The 26,300-nt window shown below is 43.7% G+C and overlaps 1 protein-coding gene across 1 annotated transcript in view; it reads right to left on the bottom strand.

Annotated features, from left to right (window-relative positions):
- setd5 (SET domain containing 5) overlaps positions 1-26,300 on the bottom strand; it is a 62,404-nt gene that overhangs the window by 15,249 nt on the left and 20,855 nt on the right. Inside the window, 21 exon segments of the mRNA XM_061687026.1 lie at positions 1,218-1,310; positions 1,578-2,057; positions 2,184-2,240; positions 2,520-2,749; positions 2,883-3,000; positions 3,167-3,427; positions 7,539-7,715; positions 7,717-7,947; positions 8,027-8,173; positions 8,278-8,355; positions 9,801-10,041; positions 10,237-10,346; positions 10,442-10,559; positions 10,991-11,139; positions 11,307-11,591; positions 11,675-11,713; positions 11,805-11,992; positions 12,103-12,161; positions 13,253-13,488; positions 15,504-15,606; positions 18,709-19,000. Coding sequence (XP_061543010.1) covers positions 1,218-1,310; positions 1,578-2,057; positions 2,184-2,240; positions 2,520-2,749; positions 2,883-3,000; positions 3,167-3,427; positions 7,539-7,715; positions 7,717-7,947; positions 8,027-8,173; positions 8,278-8,355; positions 9,801-10,041; positions 10,237-10,346; positions 10,442-10,559; positions 10,991-11,139; positions 11,307-11,591; positions 11,675-11,713; positions 11,805-11,992; positions 12,103-12,161; positions 13,253-13,488; positions 15,504-15,606; positions 18,709-18,779 — 3,471 coding nt within the window. The 5' untranslated portion in view covers positions 18,780-19,000.

The following is a 26,300-nucleotide window of genomic DNA, read 5'->3' as shown; positions in this document are numbered from 1 at the left end:
CTTCAGGACATACCTGGGTGTTTTTTTCTTCGGGTCGCACAGTACCAACACTGGAAGGTGTAAGTGGAACGCAAGGACTCGAGAAGAAGCATTATTTTGCTGTGTTGTAGCCCGTGGAAATTGTCGAGATGTACCTACCTTTGCCATATTGTCTGCATGTTTACAATCTGCGGTGCACGTTGCGCCGCCGGCCCCAGCGTCGACGGCGGACATGAGAGAAGGTACGTAACGTGACGTTGCATTCAATGTTTACGACTCCTGGAGGAATTCTACTTTGCTATCGCTGTGACCACGAAAGTAGCTTAACTACTGAAAAGCTATTTGATGTTGAAATCGTGACGCTACGGAGAAATGTAGCTAGTACCGACCATCGCTACGTTTGGCTGTAAACACAACGATACCTGCCGAGCACAGCCCGAGACAGCTTGTTTTACGAGGTGAAAACCATAAAGCCTCAGCCGACCGATTCCGAGCCTCACGATATCCGGTCCACAGCCGATGTATCTAAGGATTCCTGGGGGATTTTGTATCGATAACGTAGTCTGCTACCGATGCAGCTTTATCGATCCCGAACCCGAGTCACCACATGAGAGACACTTCAGGGAAAGTTCACTGTTCATCAAACACGACGGCACACAGCCTGTAGCTCACACAACAGACATTTGAGCAAATACCGAACAAACGTATTTGATCGATAGGTGAAGTTCGAGTGCGGCGTAATTTCAGCACACAGTGGACACATGTACAACAGCCAAGAGGAGTGGGGTTTTTTCACGATTTTGGAGATTTCATTTTATATACTTGTCCATTTTTTTTTTTTTTTAATTCATTCAAATTTGGCAGGCTTGTTAACAACACTTCTCTGTGGTGTGTCAAATATTTACAATACTTTTTTTCACTTCACAGGGTTTTTGAAGTTGCAGGATGAGTGGTCTGTCAGATTGCTGACAAGGAAACGTACAGATTTTTAACGTGTGACCTTATCAAATCTGATCAGTTGGAAAAATGGGGCTCCCGGAGCTCTGAAAATGATTATGTACGCAGCCATCTCATGTCAGAACTAAAAGGAAAAGTTTTAGAGTCAGAACTCAATGTAAGTTTTGACAAAAGTCATGTTGTTTGAACATGGGGTGCGTGCTTTATGCAGATGGACCAAAAAAATATACATATATTTACATGCACACTTCTAGAGATGTAGTTGTAGGGAGAATATTCACCATATTTTGTACTGCCTTGTATTCACTTCTTACAGCTATAGCCTGGTAATCTGGCTTCCCTGTCAGCAGACTAATGGTATGCTGGTTGGCCCTCTGCCTTGGAAGAAAAGTGGAAGAAAGACTTGGCAAAAAGTATCAAAGAGCAGCAAGGGGGAAGGAGAAACTGAAGAAGAAGAGGGGTAGGTGAGAGAGAGGAAGGGTAAAAGCTACAGTGTCTTAAATTGTTAAATTTATGCAAAAATCTTTTTTTTTTTTTTTTTTTAAAAGCCTATTGTCCGTGGGTTCGGCCACCTTACAAAACCCATTTGACTTAAAAACTGAGGGGAAAATGCATCAGCCAGAAGAATGTTGTGTACTTGCCTTCTTTTTTTGTGGTGGGTTGTTGGTGTGAGGAGATGTGCTACTCTCTGGGTAGCCGCCACCATAATGAAGATCACTGTATGGTGACATACACCCAGGCCCTACGTCCCCAAACAGCCCCTGGCCAGTCAAAGAATTATGTAAAGACTCTGCAGGAGAGAACCCCCCATCTGATCGAGAGAGGCGTTGGTCAGTGGCCACAGTGTTTCCCAAGTTTGCATTGAGGGGTGAGCAGGTGTATATGAGGTTGAACTCTGTCCTGAAGGCCTGTTCCCGAGTTTGGAGGGTTTGCTCTAAGGTGGAACTTGACACTGGCTTTAAGGATTTGATCCCAACAGACGGGTCTTGGCAATCGTTGGTTAAAGAGGACCCAGGAATGCAAAAGTCATCTGAGGCCACAGCCATGGGGCTCTCTAAGCTGGACAGCGAAAGATCCGGGAACTGGGTACGAGGGATGTCGAAGTCTGTCTGAAGACATGGCTGATAGCAGAGAAGTGGGACAGGCAGGAAGAGGGGGGGGGGGGGGGGGGAGTATTAAAAACACACAAAATAATTTGTAAAATAATGTTGTGGCGTATCATCATTTCAAACTCAAATTGGAAATACCTCAGGAGAGATGGACTCCGGCCGGCGAACAGGTGATGCCTCGGGGGATGATATATTCTAAAAAAAAAAACACAGGTGGCTTTGAAAAGCTTGCCAGTGTCAAACGTAAAACCCAAATCTTATACAACCTAACCATACAAGTGATAAGCATAGAAGATTATAATTATATGATGTGAGTGTATAAAGCCTTATTTCCACCAAGCACTACGCAATAGGTCACTTCAGCTAGCATGTTTTTCTACATCCCGCCAGCATTGGGTTTAAAAATATCTGATCCTTATTTGTTGCTATAAACTGTTATGCTGCTATTTCCTATGTTTCTGTGTGTCCTCTTACTTCAAATTGCAGTGGCGTGTTGCAGCGGCTGACCGGCTGTGAGGGCATTGGTGAGTATGCGAGGCCATTTGATAGCAAGGAGCTGGAGGGGGTGTGAAGCAGTGAAAGTAGGGGGTTCCCAGGAACGGGTGGCGTGATGGGTGACAGTGGGCGAAGCAGATGGTCGGAGGACATTGGTATCGTCTCTGTCATATACTTGGCATGGCGCTTCTTGAAGGGTGTATTCAATTCTATCATGGAAAAAGCACAGGACAGGCAAACTATTGAGTAGGCCATTCAGTCTCAAAAACACAATTTGAAAACGGCACAGAACGGTTCCAATGTTGTGTGAAGAATTCAAAATTGAGGAATGTAAACGTATACCACTGGACAAGGGATTGGGAGTGGATCTGCTGCTGGTGCTTTGCTGGGAGGAGGTGGACTCTGTGCCATCCGCCACACTGGTTGAACAGCTCTCATCCTCCACCTGCTTTATCCATCTCTGCAACAAGATACAACGTGTCAAAAATGATATTGACGACGATAAAGGGAAACGTCTGTACAGTATAAACAGAAAACCAAATGTAACAGATGTATATGCCATTGAGACTTTTACAAGCTGAGTCAACATTTAACACCCCTCAGTAAGTCAAGAATACATCAGTCACCTTTTTAAAGCAGCCATAAGTTCCGTCCATCTGGAGTGGACGGGGCCGGCGTCTCTCTGGATTAAAAGGCGATCCGAAGCGAACATAGTGTCTGGGTGTGGTGCAGATAACAGATGAGTGTGAGAGGCCTGGCAACATGTTGAGGGTGGTGGCCAGCACTGTCGGATCAGAGGTTATCCGCAGTGGCCGCTCAATCGGCGGTTCTTGTTGGATCTTCTCCACTCCGGGAATCTTTTCATTCAACCACTCGGTCACCAGGTACTGAAACCAGAGCCGCATATTAATCATCACCGGTAAGGAGAAATGCGTATGCCACATATTAATGACGACCAGTAAGTATAAATGTGTATTGCACATACAATATAGGTGTACTTAAAAGCGATTGGGTGAAAAAAAAAAAAAAACTGCGGTTCAAATGGAGCAATCAATCACTAATTAACAGTGAGCGGCTGATGCGAGAAGTAGTTGCCATGGAGAAATTTGCTTTGTTATTGGGGTGTTTATGCTTGTCATGGATGGTCCATAACAAATACCACATGCAAACATACAGATGTCCATATGTCGAATCAAATCTGATTTGATGAAGTATGTGCTTTAGGTGTACGTACCGCAATTTCCCGTGTATAACGCACACCCATGTATAATACGCAAGCCCAAAGTTGACCTCAAAATTTTGGAAAACCCTTCTATGTATAATGCATGTTTACAATAAATGATTTTGCTTCTACCCATATGATCAAAACATGAAGTATCTGTATTTTGTTAGGTTTCCCCCCCCCGCCCCCCCAAAGAATTATTCTGACGTTAAGCACTTTATTTGAACACATACTTTCTTTTTACTTGCTCTTATTTTGAAATTCACAGCCCTACTTATGATTTAGTAAATGAGAAAAAACAGTTGTGCTCATATGTTTGATTACCCAGGCAGAATTTATAAGATGGGTACAATTCTTTAAAGAAAACATGAAGGGCCAAGCGAAACAATTTTATTTTAAAGGGATTCAAATGAAACGGTCAAGCATTTCAGAAAAGCATTATCATTTAACAAAACATAACCATAAAGAAATTAATGATGGTTGTTCAGTCATCAGTCGTATTTAAAAAAAAACAATAGTTCACAAATTCTGCCAGGGTATGCAAACTTATGAGTACAACTGCACATATATGCAGTCATACATACCCATCATATTGGAATGAAAGCGTAGGCGTCACCTTTTTCATAATCTCTAGGTGGCGATGGCATATTAGAATGAAAGTGTACACTCTCCTCATAACCTCTAGGTGGTGGTAGCATATTGGAGTGCACAGCTTTTTCATAACCACTAGATGGCGGCATACATTTATAAAATAAAAATAAAAACGTTTTTCCCCCCATTTTCTCCAATACCTATGTATAATGCGCACTATTGACTTTTGACAATTTTGGGGGGGATGCGCATTTTACACGAGAAATTATAGTATGTGTGTATCCCCCGCTGGCGGGCTGTTGGCAGTTGTCACTCAATGAGCCGTTTGCACGAGTACGTTTTCTTGTGCAACACTCATCAAACCGCTCGCAGTTCCTAGTTTATCCACGGCTTCAAAGTTTTCGTATCGAAGAAATACACATGCTACAAAACCCAAACCTTTCCCAAAATGTACAGTTGAAAACGACCGTCAAAAGCAAAGGCGAGTAAGATATTTATTTCAATTCCCGATGATTATCTAACTATAGTTTGCTGCACTCATCTTTGCATAATGGTTGTAATTCGCCCAAATTGGAGGGTTTTTGAGCATGGACCGCCTTTTTAAGGTCATGCCACAGCATCTCAATAGGATTCAGGTCAGTTTAGGTCAGATGGACTCGGGCACTCCAAAGTGTTCATTTTGTTTGTTTTCAGCCATTCGGAGGAGGACTTGCTGGTGTGTTTTGGATCATTGTCCTGCTGCAGAACCCAAGCTCGTTTCAGCTTGAGGTCACGAACAGAAGGCAGGACAGTCGCCTTCAGGATATTTTTGTAGACAGAATTCATGGTTCCATTTATCACTGCAAGTCTTCCAGGGCCCGAAGCAGCAAAAACAGCCCCAGACCATCACACTACCTCCACCATATTTTACTGTTGATATGGTGTTGTTTTTCTGAAGTGTGGTGTTACTTTTACGCCAGATTTAATGGAACACGCACATTCCAAAAAGTTCAACTTGTCTCGTCAGACCACGGAGTATTTCCCCAAAGGTCTCAGGGATCATCAAGATGTCTTCTGGCAAAATTGGGACGAGCCTTCATGTTCTTTTTGCTCAGCAGTGGTTTTCCTCTTGCAACTCTGCCATGCAGGCCATTTTTGCCTGTTCTCTTTCTTATGGTGGAATCATGAACACTGACCTGAACTGAGGCAAGTGAGGCCTGCAGTTCTTTGGATGTTGTTGTGGGGTCTTTTGTGACCTCTTGGATGAGTCGTCGCTGCGCTCTTGGGGTAATTTTGGATAACGGCTCTCACTGTGGTTCGCTAGAGTCCCAATGCTTTAGAAATGGCTTTAGAACCTTTTCCACACTGATAGATCTCAATTACTTTATTTCTCATTTGTTCCTGAATTTCTTTAGATCTCAGCATAATGTCTAGCCTTGGCGGATCTCTTGGTCTACTTCACTTTGTCAGGCAGGTCCTATTTAAGTGATTTCTTAATTGAGAACAAATGTGGCATCATCAGGCCTCGGTGTGGCCAGCTAAATTGAACTAAGGTATGATAAACCACAGTTACGTTTTAACGGGGGACATGGGGGGTATCACTTTTTCACACAGGGCCATGTAGGTTTGGATTTTGTTTTAATAATAAATAGCATTTAAAAACGGTAATTTGTGTTTACTTGTGCATCCATCCATCCATCCATTTTCCACCGCTTATCCGAGGTCGGGTCGCGGGGGCAGTAGCTTTAGCGGGGACGCCCAGACTTCCCTCTCCCCAGCCACTTCATCCAGCTCTTCCGGGGGGATCCCGAGGCGTTCCCAGGCCAGCCGAAGGACGTCGTCTCTCCGGCGTGTCCCGGGTCGTCCCCGGGGTCTCCTCCCGGTGGGACGTGCCCGGAACACCTCACCGGGGAGGCGTCCGGGAGCCATCCGAATCAGATGCCCCAGCCACCTCGTCTGGCTCCTGTCGATGCGGAGGAGCAGCGGCTCTACTCTGAGATCCTCCCGGATGACCGAGCTTCTCACCCTCTCTCTAAGGGAGAGCCCGGACACCCTGGGGAGGAAACCCATTTCTGCCGCTTGTATCCGGGATCTCGTTCTTTTCGACCCACAGCTCGTGACCATAGGAACGTAGATCGAGCGGTACATTGAGAGCTTCGCCTTTCGGCTTAGCTCCTTAATTTACCACAACGGACCTCCAACTCTCACTGGAGCAGTTTCGCGGCCGAGTGTGAAGCGGCTGAGATGAGAATCAGCACCTCCAAATATGAGACCGTGGTCATCGGTCGGAAAAGGGTGGCGTGGCCTCTCCGGGTCGGGGATGAGATCCTGCCCCAAGTGGAGGAGTTCAAGTATCTCGGGGTCTTGTTCACGAGTGAGGCTTTACTTGTGTAGTCTGACTAATATTTACATTTGTGTGACGATTGACATTTAAGTGTGACAAACATGCAAAAAAACAAAACAAAAACAAAAGCAAAAACCACTTTTTCACACCGCTGTACATTTTCTGCAAAATGTGATGTAAACTGATCCCGCACTTTGATTAGAACCACCGCATAACGTGGTTGCTTGAAGCTGTGACATAACGCGGACCAGAGAAATGTAAGCGCTCATATTTTCTGTGGCTTCCAATGGTAATTTCGTGAATTTGATCAACTACAAATGCTCTTTGTGCCCCAGGGGCGGACTAGATCCCCCCCGGAGTTCCTCAAGGCTCCGGCTGTTGTAGGCCAGGTTGACACGTCTCCGCAAACATTGCGTGACCATTGGGGACCGTGCCTCTGGATTGACAGACTGGGGTTGGTGGTCTCACTTTTTAAGAAGGGGGACTTTGGGGTGGGTTCCAACTACAGGGGTCTGACACTCTTCAGCCACCCTGGTAAGGTCTATTTGAGTGTTCTGGAGAGGAGAATCCCCCTAGGAAGTTGAATCTCAACGAGCAAATCCATAGTGGGATACAATGATTAGGTTCGAAGAATCTGAGTTGAGGAACTTATAGCAAGAACCTATACCGGACAATCTCATCTTTCACCGTGAGCTCATGCAGATAACTTACAAAACGTGTACTATTGTTGTGCAAAAATCATCAAAGATGCATTTTGAAAGGCAGTCTGGTCTGAACACATTCAATTGCGCCAAATTCTATGTTGTGCTGTTGCTTCACAGGGAATGACAATAAACAACTTAAAAGTCCAATGTCCTCTAACCTTCTTGGTCTTGGGGTAACGCAAGTTGCCTCTGTTTATGCAGTTAAGACTCTGGGAATCTCCATCTAAGAGATGACCAGTGGCCAGCCCACTCTCCCCGTGGCCCAGCTCAGAACCATACGGGCCGTGAGAACCCTCCTCGTCGAGAACGGCACTATTGCTCGGCGGACGGAGCCGCCGCGGCGGCGGCGGCGGCGGCGACGGCGGCGGCGGCGGCGGCGGCGGCGGCGGCAGCAGCAGCCTGCTGGGCAAGCGCTTGACGCTGCCGCCTGGCACGCTGGGATGAGCTGGAGCGGTACCGAGACATTCGGCTCTTGGGACGAGGCTTAGAAGAGCGTACGGGTTTAGGAGGGGCAAGTGGGGCAGGCAGATTTGGTAATGAGGTCTTTTCTTCAATAGATGGTGCCTCCTATGGAAAATTCAAACACTATTAAATATGGGGTATTCAAAGAGAGAAAATCTAAGATGTTTTTAATACCAGTACTGACCGTGACATAGCTAGCACGTCGTGTGCTCACGCCTACCCCTACGTTATGGGCAATGGGGGTCGTTCTTGTGCCCTCTTCGATTTCGACACTATCCTCTTTTATATCTCCTCCTGTCTTTCTCCGCCTCCTTTCCAGACTGTTTAATATCTGAAATCACAGACAAAGTTGAACTAAATTCGTGGAATGTGTTTTCAGTGGAAAGACAAACACGGCATGAATAACTTTTCAACAGAAACAAAGTAATATCCTACTTTATTGGAGATGACAATCCCATTTTCATCCACCTCTCCTTCCTCAGCCTCTTCGAGCTTCATCTCATCCAGCGGTCCCTAATATCAAAAGACATATGGCAGATCCGGAATTAATCTTAATAGGTGACACACAGGCAAGGTTATTTTGGGGCAACAGTTAGAGCATAAGGGCACGGTGAGGCGACCGGTTCGAGCGTCTGCCTCACAGTTCTGAGGACCGGGGTTCAAATCCCGGCCCCGCCCGTGTGGAGTTTGCATGTTCTCCCCGTGCCTGCGTGGCTTTTCTCCGGGCACTCCGGTTTCCTCCCACACCCCAAAAACATGCACGCTAGGTTGACCGAAGACTCTAAAATCGCCCGTAGGTGCGAACGGTTGTTTGTTTCTATGTGCCCTGCGATTGGCCGGCGACCAGTTCGGGGTGTACCCCGCCTCTCGCCCGAAGATTGCTGGGATGGGCCCGGGACCATTGTGAGGGCAAGCGGAACGGAAGGTGAATGAATGAGTTCGAACATGAAGTCAGGTCCGTAAATATTGGGAGAGGAACACAATTCTCCTCTTTTTGGGTGTAAACACCACCACCGTGGGTTTGAAATGGGGAGGGGGAAAAAAACAAAAAACAAGATGTGCTTTAACTGCAGACATCCAGCTTTAATTCGAAGGTATTTACATCCACATCTGTTGAACGGTGTACCATTTTACAACAGTTTGTGTACATACGCCTCCTTTTTAAATGGACCAAAGGTAATTGGACAAATTAACAATCATAAATCACAATTTGTATTTATTGATAATGTGCTGACAAAAACGGCAGGAGGAATGGTGAATCTGCTCCTATTCAGCCAAATGCCGCAGAGAGAAAATGACCTGAAGCATACTGCGGAAGCAACCAAAGGATTTTTGTTTTTTAGGGCACAGAAGTGGAACGTGATGCAACGGCCAAGACAATCACCTGTCCTGAATATCCGACGAAGCATGCAATTTCACTCACTGAAGACAAAACTGAAGGGAAAATGCCGCAAGAAAAAGAAGGCGCTGAACTGACAGTCGCGGCGGAGGATTGGCGGAGCATCACCAGGGATGAAATCCAGCCTTCTGTCTATGCGTTCCACACATCAGGCTCTAATTGACGGCAAAGGATTTGCAATCAAGTTGAAAAGTCAAAGTTCGATTCATGATTGTTATTTTGTGCCATCACAAAGTGGAAGGCATACCTACAGACCTGATTTGGATGTAAATACCCTCCAATTCAAGTTAAAAGTCTGCGGTTGAAGCACATCCAGTTTGTTTCATCTCAAATCCATGGTCGTGATGTCGTGAGCCAAAAAGATGGGAATTCTGTCGCCGTTCCAATATTTACGGATCTGTCTGTATAACTGAAGTTTTGGGGACATGCACGATGTGATGGAGTGTAATGCTTGTGGCGGAAGTAAAATTCTTGATTGTTTAGCCTTCATGTTCACCAAATATTTCTATATATATATATATATATATATATATATAGAAATCTCTTATCAGCCACATACCTCTGCATCACTGTTTCCCTGCAGCTCTTTCGACTCTTGGTGCTGAATAGCCTGGTTGCTATCTGGACAAACTTCTAGCTCTCTTCTACGGGCCTTTCTCTGCCGTGTCTCGGCCCCAACCAAAGGTGAGGGAGACGGTACAGCGGGGGAATTCGGCAAGCTCTCCTTGGGGCTCGTGTTGTGTTTCTGCACAGGGCAATTCTGGTTTCCCTTATGGCAAGCGCAGTCCACTTTGTAATTACTGATGGATCGTTAGGAGAACAGAAAGCTAATATCAACTGGAGAACATGCCAATAAAAGGCAGTAAACAACCCAGTGGAAAGGCAAGCATCGATCCGTCAAGAAATGGGTTGAGCGGTAAAATGTCAGAGAAAGACAAAACCTATCAATTCAATGAGGGTGGAAAGTATATTGTGTGGCGGGAAACAGTACTGACCAGCTGTTGAACTCATAATCAAATCCAATAGTGACCTCAGCATCTTTTGGGATTTGACTGATGGCATAGATACACAGATGCACCATACCCTCAGCGATCATATGTCGCACCTGAGAAAGGAGTAGATACATGACTCATGAACTCAATAGAAGGCAAGCAAGATGGCCACCTATGAGGGTGAGAATAAATTCAATGATTAACTGACCTCAGCATTGGGCGTGCAGGACCTTCTAATGAAGCGGGCATCATTTCCAAAGGTCCTTGCATCCACACATATCTCAACATCATTAAACTTGGAGTAAAACAGCACAAAAGGGTAGGGCCTAAAAGATGGGAAAACTTCATCAACTGTGTCGCGCGAGATACAACTTTCACCCAAAAGTAATTACACTTACAATCCCCGTCATTGTGCAATTTCGCCAAATGGTCATGTTTTTGGGACTCCAATTTTGTACTAAGCAGGGAATAAGATTTCTTGCCAAGCGTCGAATATGGTTCCCATCACTTACACACACACACACACACACACACTAAATGGCATCACAATCATTTTGTTTTTTTTAATAAACTGACATGTCTCTCATCTAATCATGCACGAAACGATAGTCAATAGCGTTGCAGTTTTGCAGCAGGAATGCAGGACAACAAAGGAAAACGCTTTTTATACACTCCTGTTTCCCAAGAAGACGCACGAGGGTTCTTCCGATGTGAGGCGTACTCACCTCTGTGAGGTACGATACATACTCGCACTTACTTTTTAAAGAAGTGCCCGTTGACCTCAAACTGTTGCTTGAGCATGACCTTCCCCCGATACTCAATAATCAGAATGTCAGGATCGAGGTTCTTGGCGGCACGAAGGATCTTCCTGTGCTTCTGAACACGCGTTACGCGCCCCAACTGCAGCTACACACGGAAGAAAAAGGTGCACGTATTATATAGTATACACGAGCATGCTAAATGCCGCAAGTCGATAGGTCAAACGATCGCATCGACAGTGCTGTTCGCAGTTGTTTTCCGAGTGAATCGATACACCGTTAGGTATTATTACTGAATATGATTTTTGGGCCAACCTGCATCTGCGAGCTGAGCACGGTGTTGTTACAGGCCAGCTCGGTGCGGTTGATAGTGTCCACGGCGTCGGCGGAGGTCTGCGCAGTCGACGGGAGGCTCGTCGGTCCGCTTTCTGTGTCGCCAACAGCGGTGCCGGCAGTGCGGTGAAGCTGGAGCAGCGTTTGGATGTCAGCGCTGTACTGGTTGGCTAAAGCCTCCTCGTATTGGTCGGTCCACTGGCGGATTCTATTCTCCCATCCCTCTGCCGTGTTCTCGTCCGGCACGCTGGCGTCTGTCGTCGAGTTCTTGACAAAGAAAAAAGACGCGCGGAGGTCACGGTGGCACAAACCCAAACCGCACTTCCTTCGTACTTGTACGTCATCCGTACCTTCATCCTCATCGACTTTCGAGAACCCTCTCGAAAAGCCTGAAAGAATCCATTTCATGCTTTCAATTCAAAGTATATACTCGTTCGGAAAGAAACGGCGCGAACACGAACGTGACGTAGTTTGGCATACTTTGACTTTCTTGCCCTTTGGTGTTCCACTGGCTTTTTCCGTGCTCTTTTTCCTCTTTTTCGATTTACTTCTCTTGACTCTGTTGACAGTGAGTTTGATGCTGGTGGGCGTATGCTGGGTGGCAGTGTAAGAGATCGTGGAAGGCGACACCTCCTCATCACCACTCTCTGTGGCACTGCTTTCTCCAGCTACCATGACAGCACAAGTGTATTGTTTGGTTGTTGTTGTTTTGTTTTTATGGTCTTCGTAACAGATCCAGAAACTGAACTGAGGTGGTTGAAGAAACAAAGGCAAATACCTGAGACGTTTTCATTTTTCCTGTGCTGCCCATCTGTTCCTTTCCTCCCATCAAGTCCTCTGCAACAAGACGACAGCCAGAACAGCATTACAGATAGATATAGATATTGCAGGTGCATCTTAATGCATTTGAATGATGTATATATATATATATATATATATATTAAATACATTTTCTTTTTATTTTCCTACTCTTTGTTATACAGCAGCCATTTGCCAAAATCATTTCAGTTCACTTTCTTTCCTCATTAATGTACACAGGGCACCCCATATTGACAGAAAAAAAAACAAAAACCAAAAAAAGGAATTGTTGACATTTGTGCAGATGTATTCAAAAAAGAACTAACTGAAACATAACACAGCCAAAAGTATTCAGACCCTTTGCCGTGGCACGCGTATATTGAACTCGGGTGCTGTCCGTTTCGTCTGCTCATCGTCGAGATGGTTCTTTTTTTGCCCCATTGTATTTTTGCGGTAGGTGGGTTTGACATAAAAAACAAAACAAAAAATGTTTTTAAATGTAAAAATGAATATGCGAAAGGAGATCAATATTTCAGCAGGTAATTACTGATACGCAACTTGTATATATATATAATATCTTCTATAAACATTATACGAAACGCCTGGTTTTCAGCTGAGCCAAAGTATCGGAAAAGATGGAGTTCAAATAGATCAAAGTGGATGAGACTGATGATTTAGTTGTTCTTTCGTGACACTTTTCACCAGTCTAAAGCCTTCCCACCTTCTCGACCTTATTAATGAACTCCTGTGTTGTTTTTTCAACGTATTTGAGGTCATGGTGAAGAAGCACGATGAAGGATCTCCGAATCCGTTTTTTTCTGGTTCATCTTTGACCAGTCCGATAAACTTCCAGAACTGTTTCGGCTTGTCTGCTTATTTTTTTGGAGTGAATTCTACCCTGGCTTTCTTAACGGTCTTCGAATGGGCGGTTTGCGTCTTCTGGTGTAGCCTCTGTACTTTATCCTCATGACGTTTTCTGTGAACTCCCATATTATGGACTTTGAAGATGCATCTCAGTTCCCATTTGTTTGTCCAACGTTCATGGCAAATGAGGGGAAAGTTGAAGCAACCTGCTGACCCAACTCACATACACGCTCCCGTACAGACGGAGCACATTTTCCAAATCTCACCTGCAGTTGTCACATTTAATGAGTAACGAGCCATCTGGCATCAGAGTGCAGTGACACCAGCCGGCTATAGCTCCGTCCTCCTCTGAGGAGCTATCGCTGTCTGCCGAGTTGTCCTCTGCCGTTTGGATGTAGCAGGAACTGCGTACCACGCCATTGAGATCCATTCGAGGAATGATGGTTTGAGAGAGCGGGGATGCGGGAGGAGTGGGAGGAGGGGGCGCACCATAGTTGTGATCCTGACAACACACAACGGAAGACTGTTGCTTCTTCAAACAACGGGTGTTCAGGCAAAAAAAGGGAAACGGAAAAATGGAGACGAATGAAAATGAGGGCAAAAAAAAAAACAAAAAAAAAAAAACAAGTATGTGAAACAGTACAGCTGTTAACAACAGAAATAGATTGCGGTTACAAAGGTTCGAGGTTGACTAGACTGTATATTGTCTTCACACATCAGGGCTGTTTTGGGGGTTTTTTAAGTTATCATAGCAATAGTTCCACAGGTACACAAATGATATCTATATCATGACGCCAACTTTCATCAGCAGAAAACGTTTTCTTCTGGAAAAAGTTTGAGTTGGAGAACATTGGTGGCATTCTCGAGTTATGAAAAAACACCTGGTTTGGGGGCGTTCACGACACCTTTGTTGACATGATTAAGGACAAGTGTTATGGAGATTGGGGGCAAAGGCCGTAGCAGAATTCGACAAATGTGACGTAAAGAATGAAACAAAGCACACGCAAAGTAAAAATTGTGGAGGAAAAAGCTTTGGATGTTGTTTGTTCATCGCAACCCTGGTTTGTGAAGATGTTAACTTTTTCTTCTGCTGTTTAATTCGATTTTTAAAATGCATTCCAAATGGAGAACACGGTATGTCACAAAAGTGAGTACACGCTACAAATATTGTATTACATCTTTTCATGGGACAACATGGGGGGGGGGGGGGGGGGGGGGAAATGACACTTTGCTGCAATATAAAGTACAAGCCCTTGATTTACTAAATAGTTGATAAATAAGCAATGAATAAAAGTGGAACTTTGGAACTTCTTGGGTTTAGTTTTACTGACAATGTCGTGGTGGAGTTAGGAATGACGTAGGGATCGCTGTTGCTGCTGTTAACCGCTAAGGGCAGTGTGGTGCAGATAATGAGATACACACTTGAAAGTAGAAGTAGTCACGATGGAATATTGTTCATAAAACTCGTTTTTCACAGAGTTTGACGAATATATGCCTGAGAGTAGGGCTGGGCGATCTGGCAAGAATAAAAAAAAATCACGATGAATTTTTCTTTTTTTTATATCGTTCAATCTCGAATATTATCAAAACATTTTTAATGTTTTTTTTTTTGTTTTTTTTTTTAACTTTTAAAGCCAGTTTTGGTTAACAACACTCCTCACAGTCAATAATGTGATATATATGTATGGTATTGTCATACTAAGTAAATAAAGCAAGTAAAATAATTTGAGAAAAATACAACAATTTTCATTCAACAGTGCAACGAATGTAGAAAACTATAACAGAGCACTAAGTTTGAAGTCCTGAGTATTTTTGGAGGTACAAGATCCAAAATAAACTGCCTACTATGGGTTAATGAAGACACCTTATGATAAACATGATCATTCCCCAGTTATGATACCACATACACCCTTGACATTATTGCTCGTTTCAAATGTGTCAAGTCAAAGTCGTCGCAGGCTTGACGCAGTTATTGCAAGTAAGGGTTATGCCGCCAAATATGAAATGTTCTTCACTTTGTTCATTGAATAATGGCTGTAAATTGCCCGTAGGTGTGAATGCGAGTGCGAATGGTTGTTTGTTTTGGGTGTGCCCTGCGATGGGCTGGCGACCGGTTCGGGGCGTACCCCGCCTCTCGCCCGGAGATAGCTGGGATCGGCTCCAGCACTCGCCGACGCGTCCTCGTGACGAGAAGCGGTATGGAAAACGGATGGATGGATACATCGGAAAGTTCCTCACCAGTTTAGTCAGTGCTTTTACTTGTTTTTCCCCCCCCCCCACTGAATACTGACTCTTAACTCAAGGAATTATTTGGAGGAGTACTTTTGACTTTGACTTGACTGATTACTTGGACTACATTGCAGCAAAGTTGAATTTTCGCCCACAAAAAGATATTTGGGAAAAATGGGAGGGGTGTACTTACTGTTTGTGCCGTACTGTACAAACGCGCGTGCATACGTTCAAATTGTGTATTTCCCTGAATTTTAATAGAATAAGGAAATGTGAATTTGTACTCACAGCATATGGTAGGCCCCGATACCCATGACTTTGTGCACTTCCACAACTGTGGTTGTTGAAGTTTTTCGCATTTACGGCAGGGCTTGCTTCAACGGACTCCGGGCTGAAATAAAAAAAAAAAAAAAAATTGAAAAAAAATGTACTGTGAGGACAAACCTGCATGAATACAAGGCATGACGAACACTGTATATAACATCATGCCTTTCGATATACCGGTACATTTCAATAAATTAGAATCTGGTAGGTTAAGCGTTCATCTATTTCAGTACTCATACATTCTATGGATTCATTAAACACTTGGGAATATCATTTCCAGAGGAAAAGTTCCTGCCTAATTACTGCATTCAAAATAATTGTCAATGTTTCTTGGTTGTCACGTGATATTCTAGTTTCTAGAGATGGTGAAGTTTAGGTTTTCGTTTGCTGTAAAGTACAAACACCATGCAGTATAATTGACTAAATTGTGAAATATTTCACTCTGTGTTGTGCATCTCGATGAGTTTCGCTTTTTGAATTGAACTCACTAAATGGGCCTATATTGTAGACAGACAGACTGTTGATTTGAGTGTAGTTTTCTTTCAAATAAAAATATGTACGTCAAATATCCCATGGCGACAAAGTCAAAACATATTTTGAGACAGTTGTGTAAATTTAAAAAAAGATGCAAACATTCAAACATAATGAGTACATAAATATTCACATCCTTTGCTATGACACAAACCTAAGCTCAGGTGCATCTGATTTCCACTGATCATCCTTGAGATGCTTCTACAACTCGAATCGGGTCCACCTGTGGTAAATTCAGTTGACTGAACATCATTGGGAATGGCACACACACCTGTCTATATAAGGTCTCATAGTTGGAAGTGCATATCAGAGCAGAAACCAAGCAATGAAGTCTAAGGAATTGTCTGCAGACCTCCGAGACTCGATTGTGTCAAGGCACAAATCAGGGGGAAGGATACAAAAGAATTTCTGCAGCACTGAAGGGCCCGAAAAGCACTGTGGTCTCGATTATTCGGAAATGGAACCACCGGGATCCTTCCTAGATCTGGCCGTCCGACACAGCTGAGTAACCGGGGAGGAAGGGTCTCGGTCCGAGAGGTGAACAAGAACCCTGTGGTCACTAAGGCGGAGCTCCAGTGATCCCTTGCGGCGATAGGAGAACCGTCCAGAAGGTCAACCCTAGCTGACGCACTCCACCTCCGCCTTTATGCTAGAGTGGCCAGACGGAAGCCACGTCTCACGAAAGGGCACGTGGCAGCCCGCTTGGAGTTTGCCAAAAGACACCTTAAGGATTCTCAGACCTGCACAAACAAACTTTTTGGCCTGAATTGAAGAAGACGAGGCACTCCTCATCACCTGGCTAACACCGTCACTACTGTGTAGCGTAGCGGTGAGAGCATCATGCTGTGGGGCTGTTTTTCTGCTGCAGGAACTGAGCGACCGGTCCGCATAGAGGGTAAGATGACAGCCGCCAAATACAGAGAAATTCTTCGAGAAAACGTGCTCCAGAGTGCTCTGGAACTCGGCGCCTCGGGCGTTGTTTCATCTTCCAACACGACAATGACCCAAAGCACACGGCCAACGTAACAAAGGAGTGGCTTCGGGAGCAGCCTGTGAATTTCCTTGAGAGGCCCAGCCAGAGCCTGGACTTGAATCAAATCGAGCATCTCTGGAAAGACCCACAAATGGCTGTCCCATCCGACCTGACTGACCTTGGGAGGATCTGCAGAGAAGAATGGGGGGGGGGGGGGCGGGGGGGATGCCCCAAAACAGGTGTGCCAAGGTCGTAGCGACATACCAGAGAAGACTTGAGGCTGCGATTGCTGCCAAAAGGTGCTTCAACCAAATATTAAGCCAAGAGTCTGAATACTTAGGTACCTATTATGTTGAAATGTTTACATTTTCAATCAATCTGCAGAACTGTCTGAAAATATGTTTTTACTTTGTCATTATGGGGTATTTTTTTTTTTTTTTTGAACTATACTCTAATCAGCTTTAGAATAAGTCTGTAACGTAGCAAAATGTGGCGAAAAGTGAAGGGGGTGACAATACTTTCTGTTGGCACTGTAGCTCTACCCATCTATCGTAAGGTGTTGCCTTCTGGGACAGTTCGAAAGCAGCTTTGCTGATGCAACTATCAGCAATTGTTTCAAATGTCCTTAAATCCACCCAGTTGGTCTGGATTCAGGAGGGGGTTCATAAAACACTTGGTGGGAGTTATATTATAAGATTTATGCATCATAAAAGGAGGTTCATCATCTATTTAGCGCTCACATTTATTCTATTTATGACTTATTTACAAAGTGACATTTTTATTTTTTTTTTTTTATTTGAGTTGAAACAAGGACAATGCTTGAGAATTAACTGTTCAAATTCAGGAGATCAAATAAAACTATTTGTGTTCAATAATCAGTTGTGCTCCGTTGTACTCTTGGAGAATCACCAACACGCACGAGTGAAGGGGTACTCGCGGTATGACAAAATTGTTCCAGGGGTACACGACACAAAAAAAGGCTGGGAACCACAGCTTTAAGCTTTTGACACGATTCGAATTGATTGAGATGTACCTGGACACGATTCGCCACTAGAAGGAACCAAAACCCAGAAATTGCTTCCAGAAGGCTGAGCAAGAATTTAGCAACCAGAATGTGGGTGTCACTTTTGTTATGCAACTCCCTCTGCTTTGCACAGATAGGTTCCAACAGTGAAAAACCTTTCCCTTTCCCTCCAGGATCTCCAATGAAGAAAAGATCTTCAAAAGAAGAACCAATATTTTTCAAGTGTTCGGTTGAAATCTCGACCGTTCGTATTCCTCAATAGGTGTGATACATTTTTATGAATATGAAGCAGAACGTTTCATGACAGACATGGGAAGATGGGACTGTGAAATAGAGACAAAACAATCCAGGAACTCCTCAATACAGCATGATGTCTATTGTTGTAAAACCAAATCGCGACCTACAAAAAAAAAAAAAGGAAATTCTTGGGATAACCTTAGAATGCCCAGGTTACTCATAACAAAGCTGACAGGAAACTGAAATCCCTGTAATGTTATGGACCGAGTGTTATGTGAATGTATTATTTATTATACCTAAAAGGTAGAGAGCAATGTTTTTAGTTTGTGGTGTTGCTGGGAGGAAAAATATTGACATATATACATACTGGTGTCATAATAACTCATTCGCCAATGATAACTTACTCTGATCCAGCAGCCATTTCTGTGTAAGACGTTTCAGGTGTGTTGACTCCCAGAGCGATTACTATGCTCATGACGTCCAGCACAGCGACACTTGGGGGGAAGGGGAAGAGGGGGGAAGGGAAAGGGGAGGGGGGAGGGGAGAGACAGGATGGAATTGTGGGGGGGAGGGGGGAGGGGGGAGGGGGGGGGCAATAGCGGGGAGAGAAATCACAGGGCTCCGACGACAGTGACAAACCGCTCCGATGGTGGGGAGCCGCTGAGCCGTAGCCCTCGGCTTGCGGTCATTGGGGACCTGAGGACAGAGAAGAGGGGAATGGAGGCAGTTGTTACAGAAATGGATACATTTATTTTGCCAGACATGAAAGACAGACGTGTCTGATGTTAGACCAACAACACATTCCAAACGATATCGTATGGAGATATTGGGTTATTTTAGGGCCGATTAAAACAGCCATAAATCAAAACACTGTAAATTACACCTGTGCCCTTTACTGGTGTCTGTCAAAATAAGCTATCTACAGCGAGTAACCACAGTCTACCGTAGGATATGGAACATTCAAATGTCAATTCATGTCGGCTCTGTCATCATCGAGTCAACAATTAATTTGACCAAACTTCAACCTCATAGCTTGTTGCTAGTCATAAGATGCTGAAGCCAATTCGGGTCCTTTGGGGAGATACGGGCTCTTTGACAAGTGATGCTGGCTGCTTGTCACATTTTGGAGATGCCACATGCCGCCGATGTCAGGCTTTACTGAACCAATTCAGCCTGATAAATGAGACTCGATGTTTGTCTAATTAGCAACCATGTTTTTGTAACGCCTCTATGAGGCATGGGCCAGTTACCGGTTTCAAGGGATACCATGGTTTTAAAAAGTCAGTTTCAAAAACGTTCAAACTTTCCATCGGTCAGTGAGGGTGCCGCGACTTGGAAAACGATGGACATCACGTTCACAAGAACATCACCCACCACTCTTTAAATTCAAGGTAAGGTTAAAATATTACGCGACTATAACTAGGGGTGTCCCGATCCGACGTATGGGATCCGAAATCAGTCCGATGACAGGAAAGAAAGAGGAGGAAAAAAAAAAAAAAAAAAGAGTAGCGGATCAGATCGGACAAATCTAAAATCGCCGATTTTACCGTTCTTATAGAAGCAGTCCACTCCATGCTCCACTCCAGTACTTATATCCAGAAAGCATGCAAAGCCACGTGATCACAACAACAGGCTGCTAAGGTGCTACCTCAGTAACAAGGACTAAGCGTGAATGTTGCTTGCTTAAAGTTGTCCATTGACACTGCAGTTCAATTTCACTGTAAAATGCTCCAGAAGACCCTGAAGGCTTCTTTATACTCGCGCGTACGGCGACCGTGCTGACGGCACTGCGGCTGTCCCTCGCGTAGTTTGCCTTTATAGTCGCGCGCAACCCGCACACGCTCTTGTGACAATGGGACACCACATTTGCGTCTGCATTTTTTTTGGGCTACTTCCGGTAGCCGTTTTTACTTTCCTTTCAGTAACGAGGAGCAAAGCAACAACAATGGCGACCGCGACAGAACAAATGGACCTAGGTGACCAGACGATATGTTTAATTACGCCGCAAAATCGATCGAGAAGGCGGCGGCGTAGATGGTATGTAGACCCAAGGGGCACGCTGAGTACGGCATCACAGCATGTGACTATAACGGACCAATCACGAGGCGTTCGACGCGGAGCAACTATTTTTGTCGGGTCCTCTGCGGGAGTATAAAGAGGCCTTGAGGCGCAGATTAAACAGTTCATGATGTCAGCGCTCAAGATACAGTCGACGAGATTACCTTTCACCGTGTTCACCGATTGGGAGGCCCTCGTCCAGGAAACCGACCACGTCCCATCATGGCAAAGTTTGAATAGTTTCAGCAAAAAGTGTTCGTGAACTCAAAAGGTCGTGAGCTCAAAGGGACTTCGTTAGGAATGAACGACCAGTTCCCTAAGGAAATCAAAGTGAGGCGTAAAATCTTCTACTCAATGATGAAGAATTACCGTGAGAAAGGCAAATGAGCATGGCTAGTTGTCGATAAACTATATGTCGATGGCCGACTGTTTGGTGATGCCGTCACGCCCTGGCTCTTCGAGACAAGTACTTCTTTTGATCTGCTGTCATTATTAATTGTCAAAAGCGTATTGTCTTTGCTTTCATTCTTTCCACTTTTGCTGAGACAAACAAACAAACAACGGAATCACGCATGCCACAAGAATGAATTCTCACTCCTATGTCTGCTTTCTTGCGCTGCTTGTTTCCGCACACACTAAGCACACAAGTCGCTCAAAACTCTTCTTGCCCATGACAACCAACCACCACACACCATATTATCTATCCCCTTGTCACTAATGTTTGTTTTCTATGTTCAGTGTTTGTTCGTTACCCTTCTATGATCCCTGGCTTTGCTGTACTTAAATATAGCATCGCTATCACCCTCTCCAAATAACATTTGTCAACACAACCCAAAAAAATCTCCCGAAAACTGTCAAAAAAAATACAACAGAGAATACATAGTACCCCATCGATTTAAAATTACGACACCCGCACCCATTATATGTCACACTTAACTTTTGTGTCATGGAATGTCAATGGCATTCGATCACAGGCAAAGATGATTAAGATTATGGATTATATCACTAAATTTAAAATAGACCTCCTCCTATTACAAGACCTTATTGAGTCAGAAGAAATATGCCTTATTGACTCTAATTTCCCTCCGGCTATCTCGGCCTTTTATAACTGCAGACAAAGAGGAGTCTCAATACAAGTTCATAAAAGACAACGTTTTACAATAAATAGTAAGTACAGTAGCAGATCCAAAAGGCCGATACATAATTATACAGGCTACAATATTTAACAAACTGCACACATTTGTCAATGTATACGCTCCTAATAAAGATGATGCAGCCTTTTTTCACATGCTCTTTTCACACTTGCTAAACTTGTCAGCCAATTCTACAATTATCATGCGAGGTGACTTTATCCTTCCACTAAATCTCCTAATAGATCGCTCAAGTCTCAAAAATAGCAATCAGGCACAATGCCCCACTATACTAGAGCAGTATATGGACGACTTTGGTCTTGTTGACATAATACCGTACAAAAAGAGAATATACATTTTTCTCGTCGGTTCACCGCTCTTTCTCAAGAATAGATTTTTTTCTCTCAAACAATGTACCTCCAAAATACATCCAATCATCATCAGCAACCATGCACCAATTTTTCTCAATCTAAAAATTGAGCCAAGTCTGGGACCCCCACCAACATGGCACTTTAACACATCCCTGTTTTGAAGATACACTAACTTTGAGTACAGTAATAAATCGGGAAATTTTCTTGCGAACCAACTTCAGCGCAATAAAGAAAAGACATTAATTACAGCCGTTCAAGATTCAAACGGCAAGTGTACAGCCACCGCTAGAAAAAAATTCAATATTTTACAATTATTGTAGCAGCTTATACGCATGTTCGAACAACCCAGCCCAAAAAGAATTTAAACTTTTATTAAGGATCTAAACATTCCACAATTAAATACACAAATTAAAGACACCCTTGTGTTCCTTTAACCATCACAGAATTACATAATGCACACAAAAAAATATGCAATTGGGATGAGCGCCTGGCCCGGACGGAATCGCCGTTGAATTCATTAAACATTTCTGGCGAATACCAGCGCCTCTATTTTTCAGAACAGTCAAGGAGATAAACGATAAAGGTCAAATAAGTAGCCACATGAACACAGTTTCAATTAAATTATTAATAAAGTCAGGTAAAGACCCCACTCTTCCGGCTAATTATCAGCCCGAGACTTGAAAAGGTACTCCCGTCGATAATCCACGATGACCAGACAGGCTTAATTCAAGGTAGAAGTTCCACAAATAATGTCAGACTTCTGTTAAATTTAATAACCATGTCACAGCGTAAAAATCTAAATGCAATCATCATGTCACTTGACGCAGAAAAAGCTTTCGATAAAGTTAACTTGGCTTTCCTGTTTGCAGTACTGCGCAAATTTATACATTGGATAGCAACAATATACAGGTCGCCGAAAGCGACAGTCACCACAAATAGGATTACTTCACAAAGTTTTACTTTACAAAGACAAACCGAACAAGGATGTCCACTCTCACCAATGCTGTTTGCAATATTCATCGAACCTTTTGCTACCGCTATACGTCAGAAGGCTAATATTACTGCTGTCGGCTGTCAAACTCCTGAAGTTTGCAGATGACACCACTGTCATCGGCCTCATCAAGGACTGTGACGAGTCTGCATATCGACAGGAAGTGGAGCGGCTGAAGCTCTGGTGCGGCCGACACAACCTGGAGCTGAACACGCTCAAGAGTGTAGAGATGATCGTGGACTTCAGGAGGCGTCCTTCGCCACAGCTGCCCCTCACATTGTCCAGCTGCCTTGTGTCAACCGTCGAGACCTTCAAGTTCCTGGGAATTACAGTCTCTCAGGACCTGAAGTGGGCGACCAACATCAACTCTGTCCTCAAAAAGGCCCAGCAGAGGATGTATTTCCTGTGGCTTGTGAGAAAGCATGGCCTGCCACAGGAGCTGCTGAGGCAGTTCTACACAGCGGTCATCGAATCAGTACTGTGTTCTTCCATCACAGACTTGTTTGGTGCTGCTGCAAAAAATGACAAACTCCGACTGCAACGGACAATCAAAACTGCTGAAAGGATTATCGGTACCCCCCTGCCCACCCTTGAGGACTTGCACACTGCCAGAACTAAGACAAGTGCGTGCAAAATCCTCCCGGACCCTCCACATCCCGGTCACCGGCTCTTCCAGCTCCTTCGCTCAAGGTAGGCGCTACCGATCAATGCAAACTAGAACAAGCAGACATTCCAACAGCTTCTTCCCTCTTGCGATCAACTTCTTAAACACCTAACCTACAATTCCATTAAAACATTCGGGCAATTTTTTGATTTGAGTTTGTCGTCACATTTCGGTGGGGTCAATTATACATTACTCGTGCACTCACTGTAGTTGTCTTGCCACGCTGCACTATTTGCATATCTGTTGTTGACCAATACTGGCCACTCATGCCAGAGTAGCATCTGCAACATTTGCACAATCAACATCGTCCCAGATTATCGCGCGACTCGTCACTTTAAACCGCATACACTCCTTAAAGTCTCTGCGCCCTTTGCACAATGGTCATTGCACCGGATTATTGATTTATTAGTCATTCGAACTGCTCTAAGTGCTAGAGGACTCTGCATCTTTTGCACCATTGTCAAAAAATAAAAAATAATGTACCGGCATTACCAGACAGCAAGCAACCCTTTATTGCTCAGTGACTGTTTTTTTTTGTCAATGTCTATGTCTCCAAAGTGTTCTCTGTCAATTGACTGTCTGTTGTCGTACTAGAGCGGCTCCGACGACCGGAGACAAATTCCTTGTGTGTTTTTTTTGGACATACTTGGCAAATAAAGATGATTCTGATTCTGATTAAAGGTATCTGCTCGCAAGTGACAGAACACAAACTCAATCTGTATGCTGATATTATTCTTTATTTACAGGAATCCAAATCTTCTCTTCAGACAGTCTTCAATCTCATTAAAACATTTACACAAATATCAGTTTACTCTATCAACAGGACAAAACCAACAATACTCCCAATAATAGCAAACTCATGGACTCCTGCAGATCAAATCCCAGATTACCCCATTCCTATAGGAAACATTACGTATTTAGGGATTAATATTTCGCCAAGATTTACAGAGCTATCCAATTTAAATTACACACTACTTCTGGAAAAACTCTCAGCTGACTTAAGACGCTGGAATAACTTGCCTATACCACTACTGGGAAGAATAGCCACAATAAAAATGAACACATTACCTCAAACAAATGATTTATTTTCAATGATACCATTTAAACCCACATTTAAATGGTTTCAAACATTAGACTCTGATGTAATACATTTTTATTCAAAAAATATTATTAGTCAAGCCACTCTTCAGAAAAGTAAACAGGAGCGAGGCCTAAATGCTCCCAACTTTAAGCACTATTATTGAGCTAACCGATTACAAGACCTCATCAAATGGATGCACCACAATGAGGAGTATCATTCTTGGCGAGAATTGGAACAAATGGACTGCAACAACATCAAACTCCCATTTCTTTCCAACAAGAAACCAATAATCACATCCTCCTTAACGGCTTGGTGGAAAAGTTTAGAAGCTACAGGATCTCAATTAGCTCCCAGTATGCGCTCCCATATTTGAAAATTAATAATATACCCCTTCATTTTAGCACATGGGAACAACATGGAATTGATCACCTACAACAACTATTTAACGATAACGTTTTTAGGACGTGATGAACTGTTACAAGAATTTCAAATAACAGGCGGAAACCTTCAATACAATACATTAAAAGCAGCAACAAAAACAACAACACCAACAGTTGAGAGTACCTTCGAACTGACGGAGTTTGTCAAGCAAATTGTGAAGCTTCCTCCGCAAAGTAAAAGAAATCGCTCAAAACTTTTTAAACTACTTTCATGCACTTACCAATCAAGACCTTTCCATGTCCGTTGATCGTAACTACTGGATACAGGTATGTAACAATACGTTTAGAATTACAAAAAAAACAAATATACAGTTTTATACGATATAAAGTGCTCCATAGAACACACTTTACTCGGTACGATATGCATAAGATGGGCTTCTCTCCATCTGATATTGTGGGGCGTGAAGGGGTGTGTGTACCAACAAAGTAATTTTGTACATTCAATAACAAAAAACCGTGGTTCACTGCCAAATTTAAGCAACTTCGCCAGGCTAAAGAGGACGCATATCGAAGTGGGGACAGGGCCCTGTGTAATCGGGCTGAAGGGCTGTAACCAGCCGACGAAAGAAATTAACATTGCAAAGAGAAACTATGCAGTTTAGCACTAACGAATCTAAATCAGTCTGGCATGCATCACAATCGCTAACTAATTACAAGAGACGATCACCCCAAGCTGAGAACAATAGTAGACTAGCCGACGACTTGAACACCCTTCTACTGACGATTTGAAAAGGACACTTTCACACCCCACACCCACACAGCCGCACCACCGACCATAAGCACACCTCTGCCTTCTGCGTTGACCCTCCACGAACAGGATGTTCTTCAAACAACAAAAGATTAACAAAGCGGCAGGTCCAGACCTTGTGTCCCTATCCTGCCTCAAAGTCTGTATGGACCAGCTCGCTCCAGTCTTCACACAGATCTTCAATAGATCTCTGGAACTGTGCGAAGTACTTAATCTTTTTTTTTTTTCATCCCCGTGTTGAGACAGTCCACGCTTAATGTAATTTTTTTTTAAAATGTTGCTCAATGTCACAAAACGGCGACTAATCGTCACCAAAATGTATGGAGACATCTCTAATTATGCCCCTCTTCCTGATCTGAAAAAAATCAGAATGAAATCCTTAATATTTTTTTATTTTATGAACATTAAGCGTTTTCCTCCCCATAGGAGCTCACTATAGAGAAAAAGCTTAGGGTCTCTTAATGTCACAAAACTGCGATCAATCGTCACCGGAATATATTTGGACATGTCTAC

This window comes from Phycodurus eques, chromosome 10 (assembly GCF_024500275.1).
Source record: "Phycodurus eques isolate BA_2022a chromosome 10, UOR_Pequ_1.1, whole genome shotgun sequence".
Classification (NCBI taxonomy): domain Eukaryota; kingdom Metazoa; phylum Chordata; class Actinopteri; order Syngnathiformes; family Syngnathidae; genus Phycodurus; species Phycodurus eques.
The sequence above is the reverse complement of the archived record's forward strand: the minus strand, read 5'-3'. Positions and strand labels throughout refer to the sequence as shown.